The sequence below is a fragment of the Saccopteryx bilineata genome, chromosome 2 (genome assembly GCF_036850765.1).
Source record: "Saccopteryx bilineata isolate mSacBil1 chromosome 2, mSacBil1_pri_phased_curated, whole genome shotgun sequence".
In the NCBI taxonomy this organism is placed as follows: Eukaryota; Metazoa; Chordata; class Mammalia; order Chiroptera; family Emballonuridae; genus Saccopteryx; species Saccopteryx bilineata.
The window spans coordinates 20267895-20286915 of NC_089491.1; the positions used below are offsets into that span (position 1 = coordinate 20267895).

At 51.5% G+C, this 19021-nt stretch overlaps 1 protein-coding gene across 3 annotated transcripts in view; it reads right to left on the reverse strand.

The window, feature by feature from the left end:
• The window catches only part of TMEM268 (transmembrane protein 268), a 28260-nt gene extending 9491 nt beyond the window's left edge, over nucleotides 1–18769 (reverse strand). The window contains exons 1-6 of one of the 3 annotated variants that reach the window (XM_066256403.1): nucleotides 18637–18769; nucleotides 13195–13383; nucleotides 9305–9414; nucleotides 6984–7091; nucleotides 5902–6051; nucleotides 473–583 (exon numbers count right to left, since the gene is read on the reverse strand). In XM_066256403.1, coding sequence (XP_066112500.1) covers nucleotides 473–583; nucleotides 5902–6051; nucleotides 6984–7091; nucleotides 9305–9414; nucleotides 13195–13303 — 588 coding nt within the window. In that variant the 5' untranslated portion in view covers nucleotides 13304–13383; nucleotides 18637–18769. The other 2 variants (XM_066256402.1, XM_066256404.1) reach the window with 2 other exon arrangements.
• Between the last annotated feature and the right edge of the window lie 252 nt (nucleotides 18770–19021).

The window sequence follows — 19021 nt, forward strand, 5'->3', positions numbered from 1 at the left end:
AACAACTAAAGTGCTGCAACTACGAGTTGATGCTTCTCATCTCTCTCCCTTCCTGTCTCTGTCTCTCGCAAAAAGAAAAAGAAGACAACTGAGCCAAGCCGACGATGACTTCAGGATCTGACCTGCCTCTCCCGGGGCTTTGCATGGACCTTGCATGGGCCCCTCAGTGCTTGGCACAGAGGAGGCCCCATCTGTTTGCTGAATGAACGCTGAACAAGGAGTTAGGCTTGGACGGTCTCTGAGCTTCCCTTCCAGCCCTGCCCCGTGAGGGTCTACGCTGCTGGTTACCACCCAGAGCAGAACCTGAAGGAAGGAACACTGGGCAGGGAGGACGAGCAGGGCTCCCACAGCGTCTTATTAGCAGACTCCGGGAGATGCTGTGCCGGACGTGGTGAGAGGACCCAGGACCGCCACTCCCCGTCAGCCCGCCCCACAGTGAGCCCTCAGGAAGCGGTACTCGGAGACACTGTACCTGAATCACGCTCTGGCAGCCTTCCACTGTGTCCGTCACCCCCAACAGCACCCGGTGCCGCAGCAGGGCTCCATTGGCAGCGGTCAGCCTTAGGTCCGTGTTGGTGTTGGCCTGTAAGACACACACCAGCCCTGTGGCCAGACCTCCACCCCGCCAGGGAGCTCTTGAGCCCCGGAAATAACCACACACCGACCCACCACTAGACACCACGGGACAATCCTTTCCTTCAAGACACATCCATTTCCTCCCGTCAAATGGGACGGTGGCGGTGTTGAGACAGAAAAGGCAGTAGTGTCAGACACCCCAGGTTGAAGCCCAGCCCTGCTACTTCCCAGCTGTGCAGCCCGACAGGTTATACCCCTTCCCTGAGTCTTGCTTTCTTCAGTTGTAAAATAAGGATAAAGAGTGTCCCTGCCTCCTAGGAATGTGGTGAGATTTAATTAAGTTTGTGTGTGTGAAGCACTTAAGCCAGTGCCTGGAACATAGTAAGAAGATGCAAGAGGAGGGAAATGGAGGGGGGATGGAGGGGGGATAGAGGGGGATGGAAGGGCAATAAAGAGGGATAGAGAGGGAATGGAGGGGGGATAGAAGGGGATGGAAGGAGGATGGAAGGAGAATGGAAGGATTGAAGGGCAATGGAGAGGGGTAGAAGGAGAATGGAGGGGTGAGGGAGGGGGGATAGAAGGGGGATGGAAGGGGGATGGTGGGGGATGGAAGGGGGGATGGAAGGGTATGAAGGGGGATGAAAGGGGGATGAAAGGGGGATGAAAGGGCAATGGAGAGGGGTAGAGGGGGAATGGAGGGGTGAGGGAGGGGGGATGGAGGGGAATGGAAGGGGGATGGAAGGGGGATGGAGGGGGATGGAAGGGGAATGAAGGGGGATGGAAGGGCAATGGAGAGGGGTAGAGGGGGAATGGAGGGGTGATGAAGGGGGGATGGAGGGAGATAGAAGGGGGATGGAAGGGCAATGGAGAGGGGTAGAGGGGGAATGGAGGGGTGATGAAGAGGGGATGGAGGGGGATAGAAGGGGGATGGAAGGGCAATGGAGAGGGGTAGAGGGGAATGGAGGGGTGAGGGAGGGGGGATGAAGGGGGATGGAAGGAGGATAGAAGGGGGATGGAAGGAGGATAGAAGAGGGATGGAAGAGCAATGGAGAGGGGTAGAGGGGAAATGGAGGGGTGATGAAGGGGGGATGGAGGGGGATAGAAGGGGGATGGAAGGGCAATGGAGAGGGGTAGAGGGGAATGGAGGGGTGAGGGAGGGAGGATAAAGGGGGATGGAAGGGGGATGGAAGGGAGATAGAAGGGGATGGAAGGGGGATGGAAGGGGGATGGAAGGGGGATGGAAGGGGGATGGAGGGGGATGGAAGGGGGATGGAGGGGGGTGAAGGGGGATGGAAGAGCAATGGAGAGGGGTAGAGGGGAATGGAGAGGGAATGAAGGGGTGATGAAGGGGGGATGGCAGGGGGATGATGGGGAATGGAGGGGGGATGAAGAGGGGATAGAAGGGGATGGAAGGGGGATGGAGGGGAGATAGAGGGGGGATGGAGAGGGGATGGAGGGGATGGAGGGAAAAGGGAGGGGTAGAGGGGAGATGGCAGGGAGATGGAAGGGGAATAGAGGAGGGATGAAGGGGGATAGAAGGGGGATGGAAGGGCAATGAAGGGGGTAGAGGGAGAATAGAGGGGTGATGGAGGGGGGATAAAGGGAAAAGGGAGGTGGGTAGAGGGGGGATGGCAGGAGGGATGGAGGGGAATGAAGGGGTGATGAAGGGGAATAGAGGAAGAATAGGAGGGATAGAGGAGGGATAGGAAGAGGGGAGATGGTGGTTGAGCATTTATTGTGTAAGCAAAGCACCTACTCTGTCTGTCTATAAGGTACCTACTTTCCTAAGTACCTAGCACAGTGCCTGGCCTTCAGCAACGGGGCTCTGCGACTGTCTCCTCCTTTTCCCACCGAAACTAACGACCTCATAGATTTAGTTCACAAAGTAAAGCAGGCGGGGGAGGAAGAGGTGAAGGGTGTCAGGGCCCAAAGTGATGGTTTGGGGAAGAGACCCCCCCAAGTGCTTTCAAATGCAATCAGAAGGCAGCTCAATCAAAGACAATGGTTCCCCAAAGATCAGGACCCCTGCAGGGAGCTTTCTGAAATGGGCAAAGACCCTTGGGGTCAGTCGTCATTGGGGTGGCATGGGCAAAGCTGGCACTGAGGGGTGAGGACCTGGGAGGCTAAGCACGTGCCTTCCACTGAAGACCATGTCCCGTGAGAGACAATTCCACATTAGGAAGAACTGTCTCCCAGCCAACCTGGACTAAAATGTCACTGGGTGAGAATGCAGGTGAAAACCTACATGTAATCCTCCGACTGGCCAACCAAACTCCATCTGTTACACAGAAACCTAAAGCGTGTTTATTTTTAAGCAGGTTTAAAATGTAATAAATTTTCCAGGAATGCCAAGACTATGAAAATCAAGAGATGATTATATTTTTTGTTCATCCCTTTCAGAAACCTGCATCATCAAGAGTTCAAATCTTGACTCTGTCTCTCACTACCTGTATAATTTTGGACAAGTTACTATTTCTCTCTGCCTCCTTCTCTTCATCTCCAAATTAGAGACACTTAACACCCCTGTATAATAAGGACTATAATAAGGATAAAATGAGTTCATCCACATAGAACACTTGGAAGAATAAACATTCAATACATGTGAGGTAATGTCATTATGACGATGATATTAAATTGAAAACAGTGTTTTCCACTGTACCATACTGGCCACGGTATTTTTCGGAACTTCCCACCTGCCCTAGCAATGTGCTTTCTACTCTGTAGGGGACATGAGGCAAGGGCTGGCCTGCCTTCGCAAATCTTCTGATTTTGAAAAAGAGTACTAATGCCCCAAACCAGGGGAAAACAAAGTGGTGTATGCAAAGTGCTGAAGCTGTCAAGGGTGCTACACGACGCAGGTAGGACTCTAATAGCAAAAGTGACAATGGTCAGGAAGGGGGATACGCATGGTCCTGAGCGACAAGGGATCCAAGAAAGAAGTCCTTGTGCTGAGGCCAGAGCTGAAGAGGCTGTGTGACTACAGACTGGTTACTTAACCTCTCTGAGCTTTCCCCCCACTGACAACTCTCAGTGTCATTGAGTTATTGAGTGCTTACTGTATACTAGGCACGATTATAAACACCTTGCAATGTATTAAGTCATTTAACTCTCCAAACAATTGGGGAGCACGCTACAATTATTATTCCATTTTACAGGGAAGACCCTGAGCGGTTAAGTAATAACTTACCCCAGGTTGCAGAGTTAGCAAATGGCAGACGTATCCTGCCTCCCTGTCAGGCTGTTGTTGGGCATAGAAATCAGGTTCCAAAGACATATAGAGCACATAGTAGGTGCTCATTAAATGATAGTCATTACTAGGAAGGAAAGGACCCTGGAAGGGTTCCCTGAATGAGAAACAGTGATGACAGGACTGCCCCTGAATACCTGGGGCCTCCATGCTGCACCCATGGGTACAGACACAGGTCTTGTTCATCTCTGTGCCCTGCGCCTGACACATGACCTGGTACTCGTAGGGGCTTCATAAATACCCATTCAACAAGGAAGGGGGGGAGGGAAGGAGGCAGAGAGCCAGAGCAGGCAACCCTAAACCGCTTAATTCTATCTGCCTCCCTGAGGCACCTGCCAGGTGCCAAATATTTTGCTAGCTCCTGCTAAGAGCAGAATATACACTGCCTGCCCCCCACCTCCCACCCCAAGAGAGGTGTCCTGCTGCAGGAACAGCCAGTGCAATTTACTGTTTATAGGCCAAGCACGAGGGCCCTGAAAGCTTCCACAGAGCCCAAGGCAGCGTGATTGTGTCAGCCTCGTTGCAAAGCCAAACAAAGATCTTTTCAAAATGATTAAGCCATAAATTTCCTATTTGTCCCTGTGTGCACAGGCACTAAACAGAACTCATACCCCAAAGGCTGGCCACATTTCTCAACACCCCACCCTCTCCCTCCTCCTGAGTCAGGCAAGAGCAGAGTGTTCGTGAAAGATCGAGTCCAGCTCCGTGCCAGCTGCTGGGCAGAGGTGTGGCAGGCAGGATAGTGCACTGCCCCCAAGATGCCTAAGTCAGTCCCGCTCCCCAGAACCTGAGAATGTGTGACACTACAAGGCAGAGAGGAATAAAGGTTGTAAATGGAATTAATGTTGTTAATCAGCCAGCTTTAAAATAGGGAGACTGTCCCTATTTTACACTGTCCAGGCAGGCCAGTGTCATCACAAGGCACCTTGAAAGTGGAAGAGGGAGGCAGAAAACTCAGAGTCTAAGATGCGAGGACTCAACCTGCCCCTGGTGGCTCTGAAGATGGAGGAAGGGAACACCAGCCAAGGAGTGCAGGTGGCCTCCAGGATAAGGCAGGAAGACAGCCTCCCCGACTGGCTCCAGACAGGATGCAGCCCTGCTCTGTCACACTTCTAAACTGCAGAACTGTCACATAATAAATCAGTGTTGCTTTAAGTTACTACGTTCATGGTGATCTGCTGCAGCACCCATGAAATATCAAGAGGGTCTGGAATTAACTGAGAACACGGCTTGGAATCCAAGTGTCCTGGCCGTGAAGTCTGGCTCTGCCGTTTATTCCCAGTGTGACCTCGACTACTCGAGCTATTTGGACCCTTGGGTTCCTCATCTGTAAAATGAGTGTGGAAGACTCTACCCAGAGATTTACTGGACCAGTTTAACAGGTTAATGTACACAAAGCATTTAATAGAGGAGCAACCATACAGGAAGTGCTCAATAAGTAACAAAAGACAGATGTTAACGAGGCAGAACCACACATAAGCCAGGAGGTATCATTCTCCTTTGTGGATGGGATCGGGGGTCAGAGGGCTCAGGCCTTAAAACCCGGCTCTGCCACTCACAGTGGGACTGGACCAGGTGACCTAACTCTCCGCCCACCCACTCACCGCCTCCCTCCTAAGTCCCCACTGCAGTTCAATGAGACACGATTATCAACAGAGCACAAAGCCAGCCCCCACCCCTCTCCCTCAACCCTCAGCCTCAGGCACCCCGTGCTCGGTAGCGTCCTCCTGGCCCAGCGCTCTCCTGAGCGTCCAGGGGAACACGGTGTGTGAAAGGACTCAGTAATCTTCAAGTGCCACACAAACACTGGCTCTCAGGGCCCTGCTCCGCCTCCCGGTCTCCCAAAACACAGCTTGCTGCCAGAAAAACAACCCACAGGGCTTAGACAGGAGAGACAGAGAGGATCTAATCACGCATGTGATTTCATTTCATTCAGTCACTGGGCTCAGGAGCCAGTGTGATTTTCCAAGACTAGAGCAATCTGTTGAAGCGGGCGAAAGAGAAAACTCGGACTCGGGATCGCCCCGCCCGCGCAGCCCTTCTAAAGGGCGCATGCGTGGGGTCTCCAGACGTCTCACCTTCCGCTGGTGTCTCTCAAAGACGAGCATGAGAGTCACGGTCAGGGTCACCGCAGCCAGGGTCACGAGCAGCACGCCCACCCAGTGGTTCCCCAGGGCAAACATCTGGCTGGTGGAGTAGATGTTGGCCCACACCACCACGTAGAAAACCTGCAAGAAGCCGGGGCAAGGGCAAGGTCAGGGACGCCAGTCCTCGAGGGGAGCAGCTCCACCCCAGGGAGCACCCTGGGACACTTCTGACAGCTCCCTGATCCACAGAGCTCACAGGGCCCGTGCGAGACTGATGCAGGCCTGCGAGAACGAGCTGTTCCTTCATCGTAAGCGAAGGTAGAGAAATGGGGTTAGAATAGTTACTCCGAGTCCCTGCTTGCCTAGATTTTAAATAAAACAGAAAAGGGCAGGGGGCTCGGAGGGAGAGAAATTTGAGTCAGAAACTCACACTGATCCTTCAACAGCTTGTGGCCTGGACAAGTTATAACAACTCTCTGAGCCTCAGTTTCCTCATCTGTAAAATGGGGATAATAATCTACTTCACAGGGTTAATACAACATATGTAACAGCCTAGCACTTACTAGAAAATTAATGAAAGGTGGTGGCCATTCCTCTCCCTTCCTGAGAAGTGGGACATGGGGGTTAGGAGTGCTATGTGACCACTGATGCACAGAGGAGCAGCAAGTCACCAGACTGTCTGGGTTCAAATGCTGGCTCTGCCATATATATGCACGTGTGTGTGTGTGTATGCAGGTGTGTGTTTATAGGTATCTGTGTGTACACACAAACACACTATGATTAGAGCTAAAATGGACCACCTGTTGAACAGATGGGGAAACCGAGTGCTGGAGAGAACAGCCTGGACCAGGCCAGACACTGGGTCCGAGCTTCAGCAGTGGGCCAGCACATCCCGTCCTGAGCTCGGCTCTCAGTAAACCCTGCCTCCCATCCTTTTGGGGACCTGTTTATGACTCTCTGCCCTAAACTTCTCTTCTACCAAACCCAGGTCCACGTGCACTATCCTCCCTCAGGCAGTGGAGCCACCAGCCCCCGACCCGGCAAGGTCCACGTGGCACCCCCTCCCTCCTTACCACAGCAAAGGCCAGCCGCATGGGCCTGGAGTTGTAGATGATGTATCTCCTCACTTGGGGCTCCAAGAGGGCGCTTTCGGCCAAAGTCCTGTACTGGTCAGCCGGGACCTGCTCGGCCACCCAGGGAAAGAGCTCGGTCAGCGCAGAGAAGCCCTCCCAGCTCCTTCCCGCCAGCCAGCATGTCGAGGATGTCTTTCCAGTCCACATGACTCTCATGCGGAGAGGGGATCTGGCCCAGAGGGAAGAATGGGGAGCTCAGAGCACTGACGGCAATCCCAGGGCGCAGCTCCCAGCTCAGGGAAGGCCAGGCATCCTGGGCGAGGTGGGATAGCTCAAGAGCCAGGAGGATGTCCTGCAGAGGGACCCCTGCAGCCCAAGGCTCAGAACCTTACGGCAGACCCAGGATAACCTAATGGTTAAGGTACAGGCCTGGGAGTCAGCCAGCCCCGGGTCCAAACCTTGGACCTGCCACTCATGTGCTGTGTGACTTAGAGAAAGTAACTCCACTTCTCTGAGCCTCAGATTCCTCCTCTGTACAATGAAAACAGTAACACCTTGTAGAGATGGCATGCATATTAAATAAGACAATACTTATATAATACTTATATATGCATTACACAGTAAGTATATATGTATAATATGCATAATACATATTATCTGGATGTCTTTGGGGGCCTTTGTTCTGCCTACCACAGTTGGTTATGTCTTATGTGGATAGACATTTGTATCTAAGTGTATGCGGGTATCTAAATGCATGTGTACGCTGGCCCAGTGCTGGTTCCATAGTGCACACTTGATACACAAGTGAACTATGAATACTGCAAATCAGTAACTACTAATACAGCCCAGAGTGCTGAAAACTCACATCTTCCTGCCCAAACAAAAATGCTGCAGAGCAACAAGGGCCAGCGAGAGTGGACTGCATTAAGAAAACAGAATTTAACTGTGAAAGATGCCATTTAGGAACAGAGCAGAACGATATATTTATATAAACCGTTCACAGTTAAGAAAACCTCACCCGAAGATAACTGTTTAAGAAAAATGTTCTTCTAAACAAAGGCTGAAAGGAAACTTGGGAAGATAAACCAGCTGCTGTGCCCACATGGGCTCAGTACTATCAATTTGGAAAGTTTCCCTTTAATAAAGGTGATAAAATGTTCTTTGAAACAATAATTCAATTCAGTGTAAAGAAGTAAATTCTAAAATCCTTGGGTAAAATTAGCATTTCCTCTTCCCCATCCATAACTACTCCTCCCTGGGAAGGGAAGGGAGAGGCCTCACCATGCTGGGGGAGAAACCACAGCAGTGGTCCTTAATGACAACAGCAACAGCTACGATTTACTGAACGTTTACTGTGTGCCAGAGACAGTGCCAGTGTGTTCCCCAGGCATCACTGAATCTTCACAAAACCCTCTGTAACAGGTATTAATGTTGCCCTCAAGATGATGAAACTGGCCTGACCTGTGGTGGCGCAGTGGATAAAGCGTCGACCTGGAATGCCGAGGTTGCCGGTTCAAAACCCTGGCTTGCCTAGTCAAGGCACATATGGAAGTTGAAGCTTCCTGCTCCTCCCCCCTTCTCTCTCTCTCTCTCTCTCTCTCTCTCTCTCCCCCCCCCTCTAAAATGAATAAATTAAAAAAAATAATTTAAAAAAAAAGATGATGAAACTGTGGCTCAGAGAGGTTAAGTCATCTGCCTAAAGTCACACAGGCAGCGAGGAAAGCTAGATCTGCACCCAGACCCGTGAAGCCTAAGCCTCGAATCCCTATGCTCGAAGGTACTGCATTCGCAGCTAATGAATCCAGATAACCTCTCCTCTCCTAAAATGCCCTTCCTCCTGTCTACCCAGCACACTCTGCAAGACCCCAGATCACGTGTCTGCTCCCCTGTAAAGCTGTCATTACCACTACCCGCACCCCAGGCGGGTTTACCATTTGCCCTGTGAAGGTCTTCAATGCCTTACACTGCCCTCTGCTGCAGCATTTCAGTCACACTGCCGGATTTGTCCGACACGTGTCCGTCCTCCCCCCTGGCCCAGGGAGCAGTGTGAGCACGGGCACTGGGGCCTATTCACCTCTGCAGCGGTAGTACACAGCCACGTGCCTGGCACTGAGTGGGCACCCAAAAGGCACATCTGTTAAGTGAAACAATGGGAAAGAGGGGACAGTTCTAATACATCCCCTTCTCCCTTACCATATCAAGCATACAGTAAGAGTTTAATAAATATATTGTGAATAACTGGACAGGTGGATAGACTAGACACATGGACAGATGGATGAACGGGAGGAAAACGGTAAGGACTGGATAAAATCCGCACTCACCTGAATGCCCCAGGCCTGCAGCTGCTCTTCGGCGGCGCCCAGGTCGAAAGAGATGGGGGCGCAGGTGTTGTCGACCCGGAGGACTGTAAGGACCTGGCCATTGCGGAGCTCTGGAAGCAGACCAGAAGCTTCAGCTGGCTGAGCGGTAACTGCTACTTTAGATGAGCCCAGAGCCTAATGGCATCACCTCCTCTGGCCACAAGAACCTTCGTGGGGTGGACGGGAAAGCCCGCAGGAGACACAATTGAGGCCGGGGTGTGGAGGTTATCAGGACACAAGGCGAGACCAGGGGAGGAAGAACTTCCTCAAAATGAGAGCTACCCACACACAGAATGGGAGGTAGTGAGCTCCCCATCACGAGAGAGATTTAATGACATTGAGGAGATGGTAACAGCACAGTGGTTTTCAACTGCTGACCTGCAAAAAAGTTAACCACTCTGAAGCTGTGTGACGATTATATGACTCCTTCACAGACCGGCACTGGCCCATGGACTGGCGGTTGAAAGCACTGAGGTAGCAGACATTCATTCAAGCACTACTCAACCAAGTAACTCCTCCATTCCCAGTGGGCACAAAGTCTAAGGAAGATAACCAACTGCGGTAGGCAGAACAATGGACCCTCGAAGATGCCCCGCCCCCACCCAGAACTTGAGCATACGTTATCTATCGCGTACATGGCAGAGGAGAATGGAGGGTGCAGATGGATTTAACTTTGCTAGTCCACAGACTGGAAGTAGAGAGATTAGCCTGGATTATCCGAGTGGGCCCAGTGTAACTACAAGGATCCTTCAGAGTGGGAGAGGGAGACGAGAGAGTCAGGAGGGACGTGACTCTGGAAGAAAGGCTCAAAGAGACGGATGACTGCGGGCTTTGAAGATGAAGAGTTCAGGAGCCAAGGAATGCGGGCATCCTTTAGAAGCTGAAAAAGAAATGGAAACAGACTCTCCCCTGAGCATCCTAAAGGAATGCAGGGGTACTCACTCAGCGAGGCCACGGTCAGACCGCTAACCTAACGAACTCTGAGAGAACTTGCGTTCTGCGGGACACGGTGTCCGTGGCAATCTGTCTGAGCAACTACAGAAAACTCATGCCCTGACTTACTGGGAACCCGTCCCAGTGCCTCTGGAACCCATTCCACATTTTCAAAGCATAAACTGTGACCTCTAAAAGCAAACCACATCGGCCCAAGCTGGTCACCCAGCATTCAGAACTCCTGCCCCGCAGGTGCACGATGAAGCAGACAAAGACTGAGGCTAGCTGGCCTGTGCCCTGGGCTGAACCCCCCTGCGGCCGGGGGAGGAACGGTGGCAGAATGAAGCGAAACCTCCCTTAGTTCCGAGCAGAGAGACTGGACAGAAGCATAAACTAGCTAGTGTGGGGTTGAGACTGTAACTCCACCCCTCACCAACAGGGTCACCCTGAAGAAGCAATCTAAACCCCTGGACATCCAAGTGGAGGATGATCAGACCCACTGTAGAGTATAGGTATTTTCAAATAATTATCAAGTAATTAATGATGAAATAAAACACTTGGCCCGAAGTGGGTACCCAATAACTGGCCACTATTGTCGTCACAACGTAAAAGCAAGCATGTAAGAACTCAAAAGCTACAACAGAGCAACACTGGTTTAGCTGTCCAGCTGACCAGCCCTCGGACAACACGGGGTTGGGAGCACCCACCTGTCTCCTACCCCTTCTCACGCAGTTGAAATCCGAGTATAACTCTGACTCACCCAAAACTTAAGTCCCTCTTGACATCTGTGGGGGATTGGTTCCAGAACCCCTCGTGGGTACCAAGATCCACAGATGCTCAAGTCCCATATAAAACGGCCTGACCTGTGGTGGCGCAGTGGATAAGTGTCGACCTGGAAACACTGAGGTCGCCGGTTCAAAACCCTGGGCTTGCCTGGTCAAGGCACATATGGGAGTTGATGCTTCCTGCTCCTTCTGTCTGTCTGTCTGTCTGTCTCTCTCTCTCTCTCTCTCTAAAATGAATAAATAAAAAATATTTTTTAAAAAATTAAAATTAAAAAAAATAATAAAACAGCGCAGATCAATGCATGCAGTTGGCCCTCCACGTCCGCAAACTCCCAACCACGGATGGGAAACAGTACAGCTGTACTTTTTCTTACCTTCCCACACCAGAAAGGATTTAAGGTGGCTTCATAAAAATAAAACTTGAAAAGATAAAATTATCAACCTGGACTTAAAAATCAGCAAATGAGAAAAACTAGACAAAAAGAAAATAAGGGCAGAAATAAAATATTATAGAACAATACAATAAAGTAAGTATAGCCTCAGGGATCTGAGCCTTTACCACGTACCAGGCACAGGGCTTGGGCTTCAAGTCATGATTTCACTTACTCCTCCAAGAGCCCTAAGCAGCTACCACGGTAAAGGAAACGAAGCCTCGGAAAGATGAACAAGGGGACCTGACCAATGTTACCAGCGGAGACGCAAGTAAGGAGAAGAGGCGCGCATGCTGGACGGGACCCAGACTAGCTCTGCATCTCACAGCGCTGAATGGCAAGCCCACACGTGGAGAGTCTGAACTGCTCCCGCAGCCCGCTCTGCACACTGAGCAAAGTGCCTGCCCCAGCTCTACAAAGAGTCTCCTCGGTTTCTTTGTTTGCCTTCCGAACCTAGATTCCTGTCAATATTCTCTTTCATTTGTCTCTTAAAGGGAGAACAGCAAGTCCTCTACTTAGAAACACTTGTTTTTACACCTACATAAGGGGAAAAGATCTGAAAAGCTACCAAAAAATACGTGCGCGTGCGCGTGCGCGCGTGCGTGTGTGTGTGTGTGTGTGTGTGTGCGTGCGCGCGCGCGCATAGATTTCCTACAAAAGAATAAGAACTGGCTTGCCAAAACTCAGTGAAGTAATGTCTTCAAAATTCTGAAGGAAAATTATTTCAGTTTGTTTCATTCTACTGTGTGTGAAAGTGTGTAAACTGCTTTCCTAATAACAGTGGTTTAAAAAAAGGAACCCTTGTTTTTAAGTAGTCAAGTTTCAAATTATATAAATAACCAACCACGTTTCTATGGATTACCCAATTCAGAATTATCTCCCATGGCTTATGCTCAGCCACTCACTCATTCATTCATTCATTCATTTATTCAACAAAAATTTATTGAGCATCTACTATGAGCCAAACACCTTAGTTCATCACATGGAAGAAGAAGACAAAACAAAGCCCCGTCCTTGTGGGGCTTACAGTCTAGTGGAAAAGCTGAACATTCAACACTTTATTACACAGATAACTTTTAATTACAGACTGTGATAGTGCTATGGGAAGAGGCAGAAATAACTCAGAGGGTCCTGATTTAGGCTGGGTCATCAGGAGAGGATTCCCCATGGAAAGGATATCTGAACTGAGCTCTGAAGATAAATAAAATCTAAGCAGGGAAAAGGAGGCAGGCAAAGAGCATAACAGGCAGAAGGAACAGCAGATGCAAAGGCCCTCAGGCACGACAGCATGGCAGGAACTAAGAACATAAATCATTAAGGCAGACCTTGCAAGCTGGTGAGTGATAGCTCTTCGTGCTAAACCCAGTGGGTAACACTGAAGCATACAGCGATATAATTGCTTGTGCATTTAAAAAAGATCTCTCTGGATGCCGTGTCAAACATGGACAGCAGAGGCAAGATGGAGAAGAGATTAGCGAGGAATCCAGAGAGTAATGGAGGCTCAATCTCAGAAGGTGGTAACAGAGAAAATGGGTAGAAATGACAGGCACTGGCCTGGAAACAAATCCCCAAATGCCCACTCTTATTTCAAGGCACTTTTGTGCCCCACAACACCCGTCCCTCCATATGGCGTGAGTGCAGCTCAAGGTTGGTGTGGGGGGGGGAGTGTAACAGGGAAAGGAATTCAAGATCATGACCTTACCTTGCCCCCAGCCAGGAGGGCTCCCCACAGGCAGGACACTCCAGCCAGGGGAGGCGGTGGGCAGGGGGGCGGCCGCCCCGCCGGGGTCCATCTGCGGTTCACAGGCCATAACTGAGAACCAGCTGGGTAGCTACTTCCCTTTCTCAGAGCTCTGATTCATTCTGCCACAGCCAGCTCAGCTTCACTTGGCTTCAGAAAACAGAGAAAAAACAACTTGAGGCCTGGGCCTGAGCAGGCTGGGCTCCCCACGCTCCCCCAGACCGAAGTCATCGCAAGGCCAGGGAGAGCCACCAGGAGTCTTTCCACTGACTTCCGTCTCTCTGGTCATGCTGAGGAACATTCTCAGAGGAAGTGAGGAGGAACTAAAACCCTCTCAGACCCTGACTGAGAATTCCCCTTCTGGTTTTAAGTCTTCTCCAGCTTAGACATATCCAGGGACCCACAGGGAACCAAGGAGCTGACAGGGCCCCCCTCCTAGGAATGTGAGATTGCGATTCTCTTACCAAGGGCAGGATGGGTACACTCATCATGGGGAGACTTGTTTATACAAAGGGTCTCAAATAGTTTTCCAGGAGACATTGCAAATACAAGTGTTAAAATCAGGATGGTGGGAAAAAATATTTTTTTAAAAACAGTGATAACCATGAAGAATAAAAACAGGCCCTGGAGTTGGCTCAGTGGAGAGAGCGTTGACCTGGCGTGTGGACATCCCAGGTCTGATTCTGGTATGGGCACACAGGAGAAGTGACCATCTGCTTCTCTATCCCCCACCCCCTTCTCTCTCTCTTCTCCCACAGCCAGTGGCTCAGTTGGTTAGAGAATGGTTCTGGTTTGTCTGCACATCAGCCCCAGGTGCTAAAAATAGCTTGGAACTCAAGTACTGGCCCCAGATGGGGTGGCCAGGTGGATCCCGGACAGGGCACATGCAGGAGTCTGTCTTTCTATCTCCCCTCCTCTCACTTAAAAAAAGAAGAAAGAAAAGGAAAGAAGAAGATAGAAAGGAGAAAGGAGGAGGAGGAGGAGGAGGAGGAAGAGGAGGAGGAAGAGGAGGAGGAGGAAGAGGAGGAGGAGGAGGAAGAAGAGGAGGAGGAAGAGGAGGAGGAGGAGGAGGAGGAGGAGGAGGAGGAAGAGGAGGAAGATGACAACCCAGATATTCAGCAATCGGGGTCTCTAGCAGATGTGGCAAAGGTTTGTATTCAAGAACATGAACTCCAGGGTCAGACTAACCAGTTTAAACGCCAGCTCTATAACTTACGTTATATACACTTGGACAAGTGGATTAACCTCAAAGAGCTTCAGCTTTTCCACATTTAAATAGCGGTACTGCCCTGGCCAGTTGGCTGAGTGATAGAGTGTCGGCCCGGTGTGCAGGAGTCCTGGGTTCGATTCCCAGCCAGGGCACACAGGAGAAGCACCCATCTGTTTCTCCACCCTTCCCCCTCTCCTTTCTCTCTCTCTCTTCCCTTCCTGCAGCCAAGGCTCCATTGGAGCAAAGTTGGCCCCGGCACCGAGGATGGCTCCATGGCCTCCACCTCAGGTGCTGGAGTGGCTCCGGTTGCAACAGATCAATGCCCCAGATGGGCAGAGCATCACCCCCTGGTGGACTCTGCCAGATGGATCCTGGTGGGGCACATGTGGGAGTCTGTCTCTCTGCCTCCCCGCTTCTCACTTCATAAATAAATAAATAAATAAGTAGAGTACCTTCCCCACAGAGTTGCCACAAAGAATGGAAGGGATAGTACATATAAAGGACAGACAACAGAATGTGGAACAAAGGACACAGGCCATAAATACTACCTCTGGTTGTTGCTACACAGTTGCCATACCTTAACCAAGAATTTGGTTTTGAGCTTCCAAGAAGCAAGAGTGAGAATAGAAATACTGTGAGTTAAATTGTTGCTGCTAGCTAATAGAAAAAAAAGAAGAAAAAGAAGGGGAGCAATGCGTCCTCTTGGCAGTTAGCTCTGAAAGAACTTGGAAATGTTTCCAAAGTCTCGGAAGCCATGTTAGTGACAGGACACCAGCAATGACCTCTAGCCACTTTGTCAACAGAAGCAGAAATGTCAAAATGCAGTTTCTAGTGCCACACACTCTGAGCAGAGCCTGCACACCTCATCTGTGGTATGTCCACCTGGGCCTGAGACTCACCCTTCACCAAGGAAAATCATGCCTAAGTCCCTGGGATGACACACCAGCCTTTTAAAAAAAAAAAAAGAATTTTTTAAAAAATCCACTGAAATCATCTTCTGCTGCCATAGTTCCCTACGTTGGTGAAGAAAGGAAGTGTCTGGTCGGCCACATGTGCCCGATTCCCAGCTGGCCCAAGGGCTGACCGCCACAGCTCAGGTCCCCCAAAAAGAACTTGACACCCACACTCTCCTCCCCTTCCATTCCTCCCGGTCCTTTATAAAGGACCAGCTGCATTATCTGTGGGGAAGGTGCCAGATGAAAATGTGGGGACCCCCTGCTGAAAAATGAAGAACTTCAAGGTGGTGACAGTAGAGCCATACTCCAGCAGGCTGCTTACCAAGTGGGGGGCCCGGTGTGACTACTGGGCTTACCAAGTGGGGGGCCCGGTGTGACTACTGGGCTGCATGCACTTGGGCTGGCCCTGACTTTAAGCTCCAGGAGACCATATGGGAGCCCCTCCACCAACCGAGAATGTACAAAAATAAGCCGTTCACTAACAGGTATCACACACTGCCCTGTATCAGGCTCTGAGGAAATGAAGAATGAAGAAAAATGTTAGGAAGAGAGCGAGGACTTCAGTGTCCAAGAGCCTGGACGTGAATCCCCACTCAGCCACTCCCATGCTTCGTTACATTTACCGCCAAGGTGTCTAACTCCCTGAGCCTTGTTGTCCTCATCTCTAAAATGGCTTCGGGAGGCCTCGCTGGGATAACTACTGTGGGGATAACAGAAGGAAATACAAGCGTGACAGCCAGGACACTGATCACCCTTTCCTCACTGGTTTTCCTCATTTCACAGGAGAGAAAACTGAAGGGCAAAGGTATGCAGAGACCTGCCGAAGGCAGGGTGGCTAGCAGCTGTACAGCCAGCAGGTGAGCCCAGGCCATTTGGCTCGAGTCCAAGCCCGTAATTCCCATGCCCCTGAGCCTCTAGCCTCAGGTCTGGGTCCTATTCCTTACACCACTTAAAATAGAAAGAAAGAAAAAAAAGAAAAAAGGAGTGGGTGCTCTGGCCAGATAGCTAAGTTGGTTAGAGCATCATCCTGAAGCACAGAGATTGTTGGTTCTATCCCCGGGTCAGGGCACATACAGGAACAGATTGATGTTTCTGTCTCTATTTCCCTTCTTCTCTCTCTCTAAAATCAATAAATAAACATTTTTTAAAAAGAGTGGGTTGAGGAAGACTGCCATTTCCCAGGTGTGATCTAGTAGCAAATTCCAGGTTGCACCTGAGATGCTGCCCTCTGGGAGGGCAGGGACCACTGCCCCCTCCCCTAACCCAAGACCTGGCCCTCTGCAGCTACTCCCAAACACAGCTGAGCATTTACTACTCAATTGTATCACCCCTTACTTCCTTCCTCTTATCTTGTCCTCTCAAGAGGCATGAAAGCAACAACCGAGGATGTCTGCCCTGCACTTGGCAATCACTGAAGCCCTTTACTGCCTCATCTGATCACCTCCCAGCCCCACCACGAAAGTAGTCCTTTGGTCCATTTTGCACTGAAGGCGATTTAGTGTAATGACTAAAAGCAATCTGCACAGTCCTGCCACTGCCCGCCTGTGTGACCTGGAACAAAGTTACTTCGCTTCTATGGAAATAATAATGGTAACAGCTATTGTGAGGCTTAAAGAGTTCATCCTAGTAAATCACTCAAAACAGGGCTGGAAAAACAGGAATCACTGAAGGAACATGGCTGTATTTTTACTTCAGATATTCCCTAAGAAACTTACAGTGCCAGGCATGCTGCTCTCTCCACTATAAATCTAGAAACAAAATCATCAAGTCCCTCTTCATCCCTCCCTGCTGGACATCACCATCAGATGGAAAAAACAAACGCAGAGAAAAAGAAATGAGAAACAGACAACGACCAAACAAGGCAGTCAGAGGGAGTGGGCAGCAACTTGGGGTGGTGGAAAGGTTTGGCAACCATGGAGGGGAGAGAGGGACTATCAAGAAGGGGAGAGGTACAGAGCAGAGGCCAGGGCAGACCTAACTAATCAGGGCAGCCTCTGCACTCACCCCGCAGAGCCTCTTATCCAATCTGGAGGCTGCAGGGGGCAGGACGGGTGTTGGCAAGCCTGGTCCAGAAAAGACATTGACCCATTCCTTATCAGTGAGTCCTGAGCTCAGGATCCACCCAGGGCTGCACCAGCCCTATGGGGAACTATGGGAGGCAGAGGCGAACATCAGAATGGAGGCAGAGCCCAGGAGTGAGCACAGCCCTGGGGCTCCTGCAACTAACTGGTCACCCACTCCCCAGCTTCTCCAAGTTTCCTTAGTTGCCTTTTCTGACTCTGCATTTAACCAGAACTTCCCAATTACCTATCTTTTTTTAGCCACGTGGAAGACCCTGCAAAGGCAGAGGTCCTTATTTCTGCAAACCCTGAGTGTCCAGCCTCCCCAGGAACCAGAATGCTTCGCTTAGATTTGGGAAGGGGGGTTGGAGGGAAACGGGGGGGGAGGGGGGGCGGGGGGCGGAGGGCAGGACAGACGGGAGTTGGGAGTGAAAGAAAAATCCCAGTTTTCACTAGTTGGGTTTTGTTTTCTTTAACTGGAAAGTCCCAACAAGAAGCCCTAAGAGGCCCTGTTACAAAAGTTCTGGAGTGAAAAAGCCTTGAGAAACAATGGGTCCAAGCTCTCCATTTCACAGATGAGAAAATTAAGATACAGAAATGAAAGTGAACTATTAAAGGTCAAAGAGCCAATCGGGGTCGGGGCAAGGATGAATCGGGCGCATTCAGGCCAGAGACCACCCACCTCGCCTGGCCTTGGCCTTGGGCAGCTATGTCTTGCCCCAGTCCCAGCCCTCAAGTCCTGCCCCGGGTCTGCTGTCTCGGGGTCTCCCTCACCCCAGAAGTCACCCCCACAGGCCCGCGGCCCCCAGGAGCGGCCGGAGAGTAGCTCCCATGCACAAGACGCGGAGGGCCGAGCCCAAACGCGTCCGGAGGAAACTGGACGCGGCCCGCGGCGACAACCCAGGGCCAAGAACGGGCGCCCAGGCAGTCCCGCAGCACCGACCCGCGCCGCTCAAATCTGGGCTCGCGGCCGCACGAGCCCGCGCGCAGACACGGGGGCGCGCCGGGTCGCGCACACTCACCTGCCCGCGCCGCCGCCGCCCCCCGGGAACGCGGAAGATCGGGGGCGCCGCCGCCCCTCCGCGCTGCGGCCTTCGGCCCCGCCGCCCGCGCCCCGCCCGCCGCGCGCCGCCCTCCCCGGTCCCGCCCCCGGACCGGCCCCGCGCGGTCACCCCACCGCTGGGAGCCGTCCGCCGGGCTCGCCTCGGGGCCAGGAGGGAAGCCTTCTCCCCACGCGGCGAAGCGGGGCCGGAGGCGGCCTTGCATCAGCCGGGCCCTCTCCCGGGACGCCAGGAAGCGCTCGGCGCCCGCCGACCACGTGCAGCGATTCCGGGGCTCGCGCAGTGGGGGGTGGGGGTGGGCCCTCCGGGACAAGTTCCCGCCCCTCTCAGAGCCTCGGTCTGCCCTTTGTCACAGCAGCGGCTTACCTCTGAGGTCCAGCCCACGCCTAACAGTCACGGGACACGGTGGATGAGGCAATATTGGGCAGCAGAAATTTCTCAGGGACTTGTTTTTTATAGAAAAATGATATGTGGTGTATTATTAAGATTATCTGTTTGGGG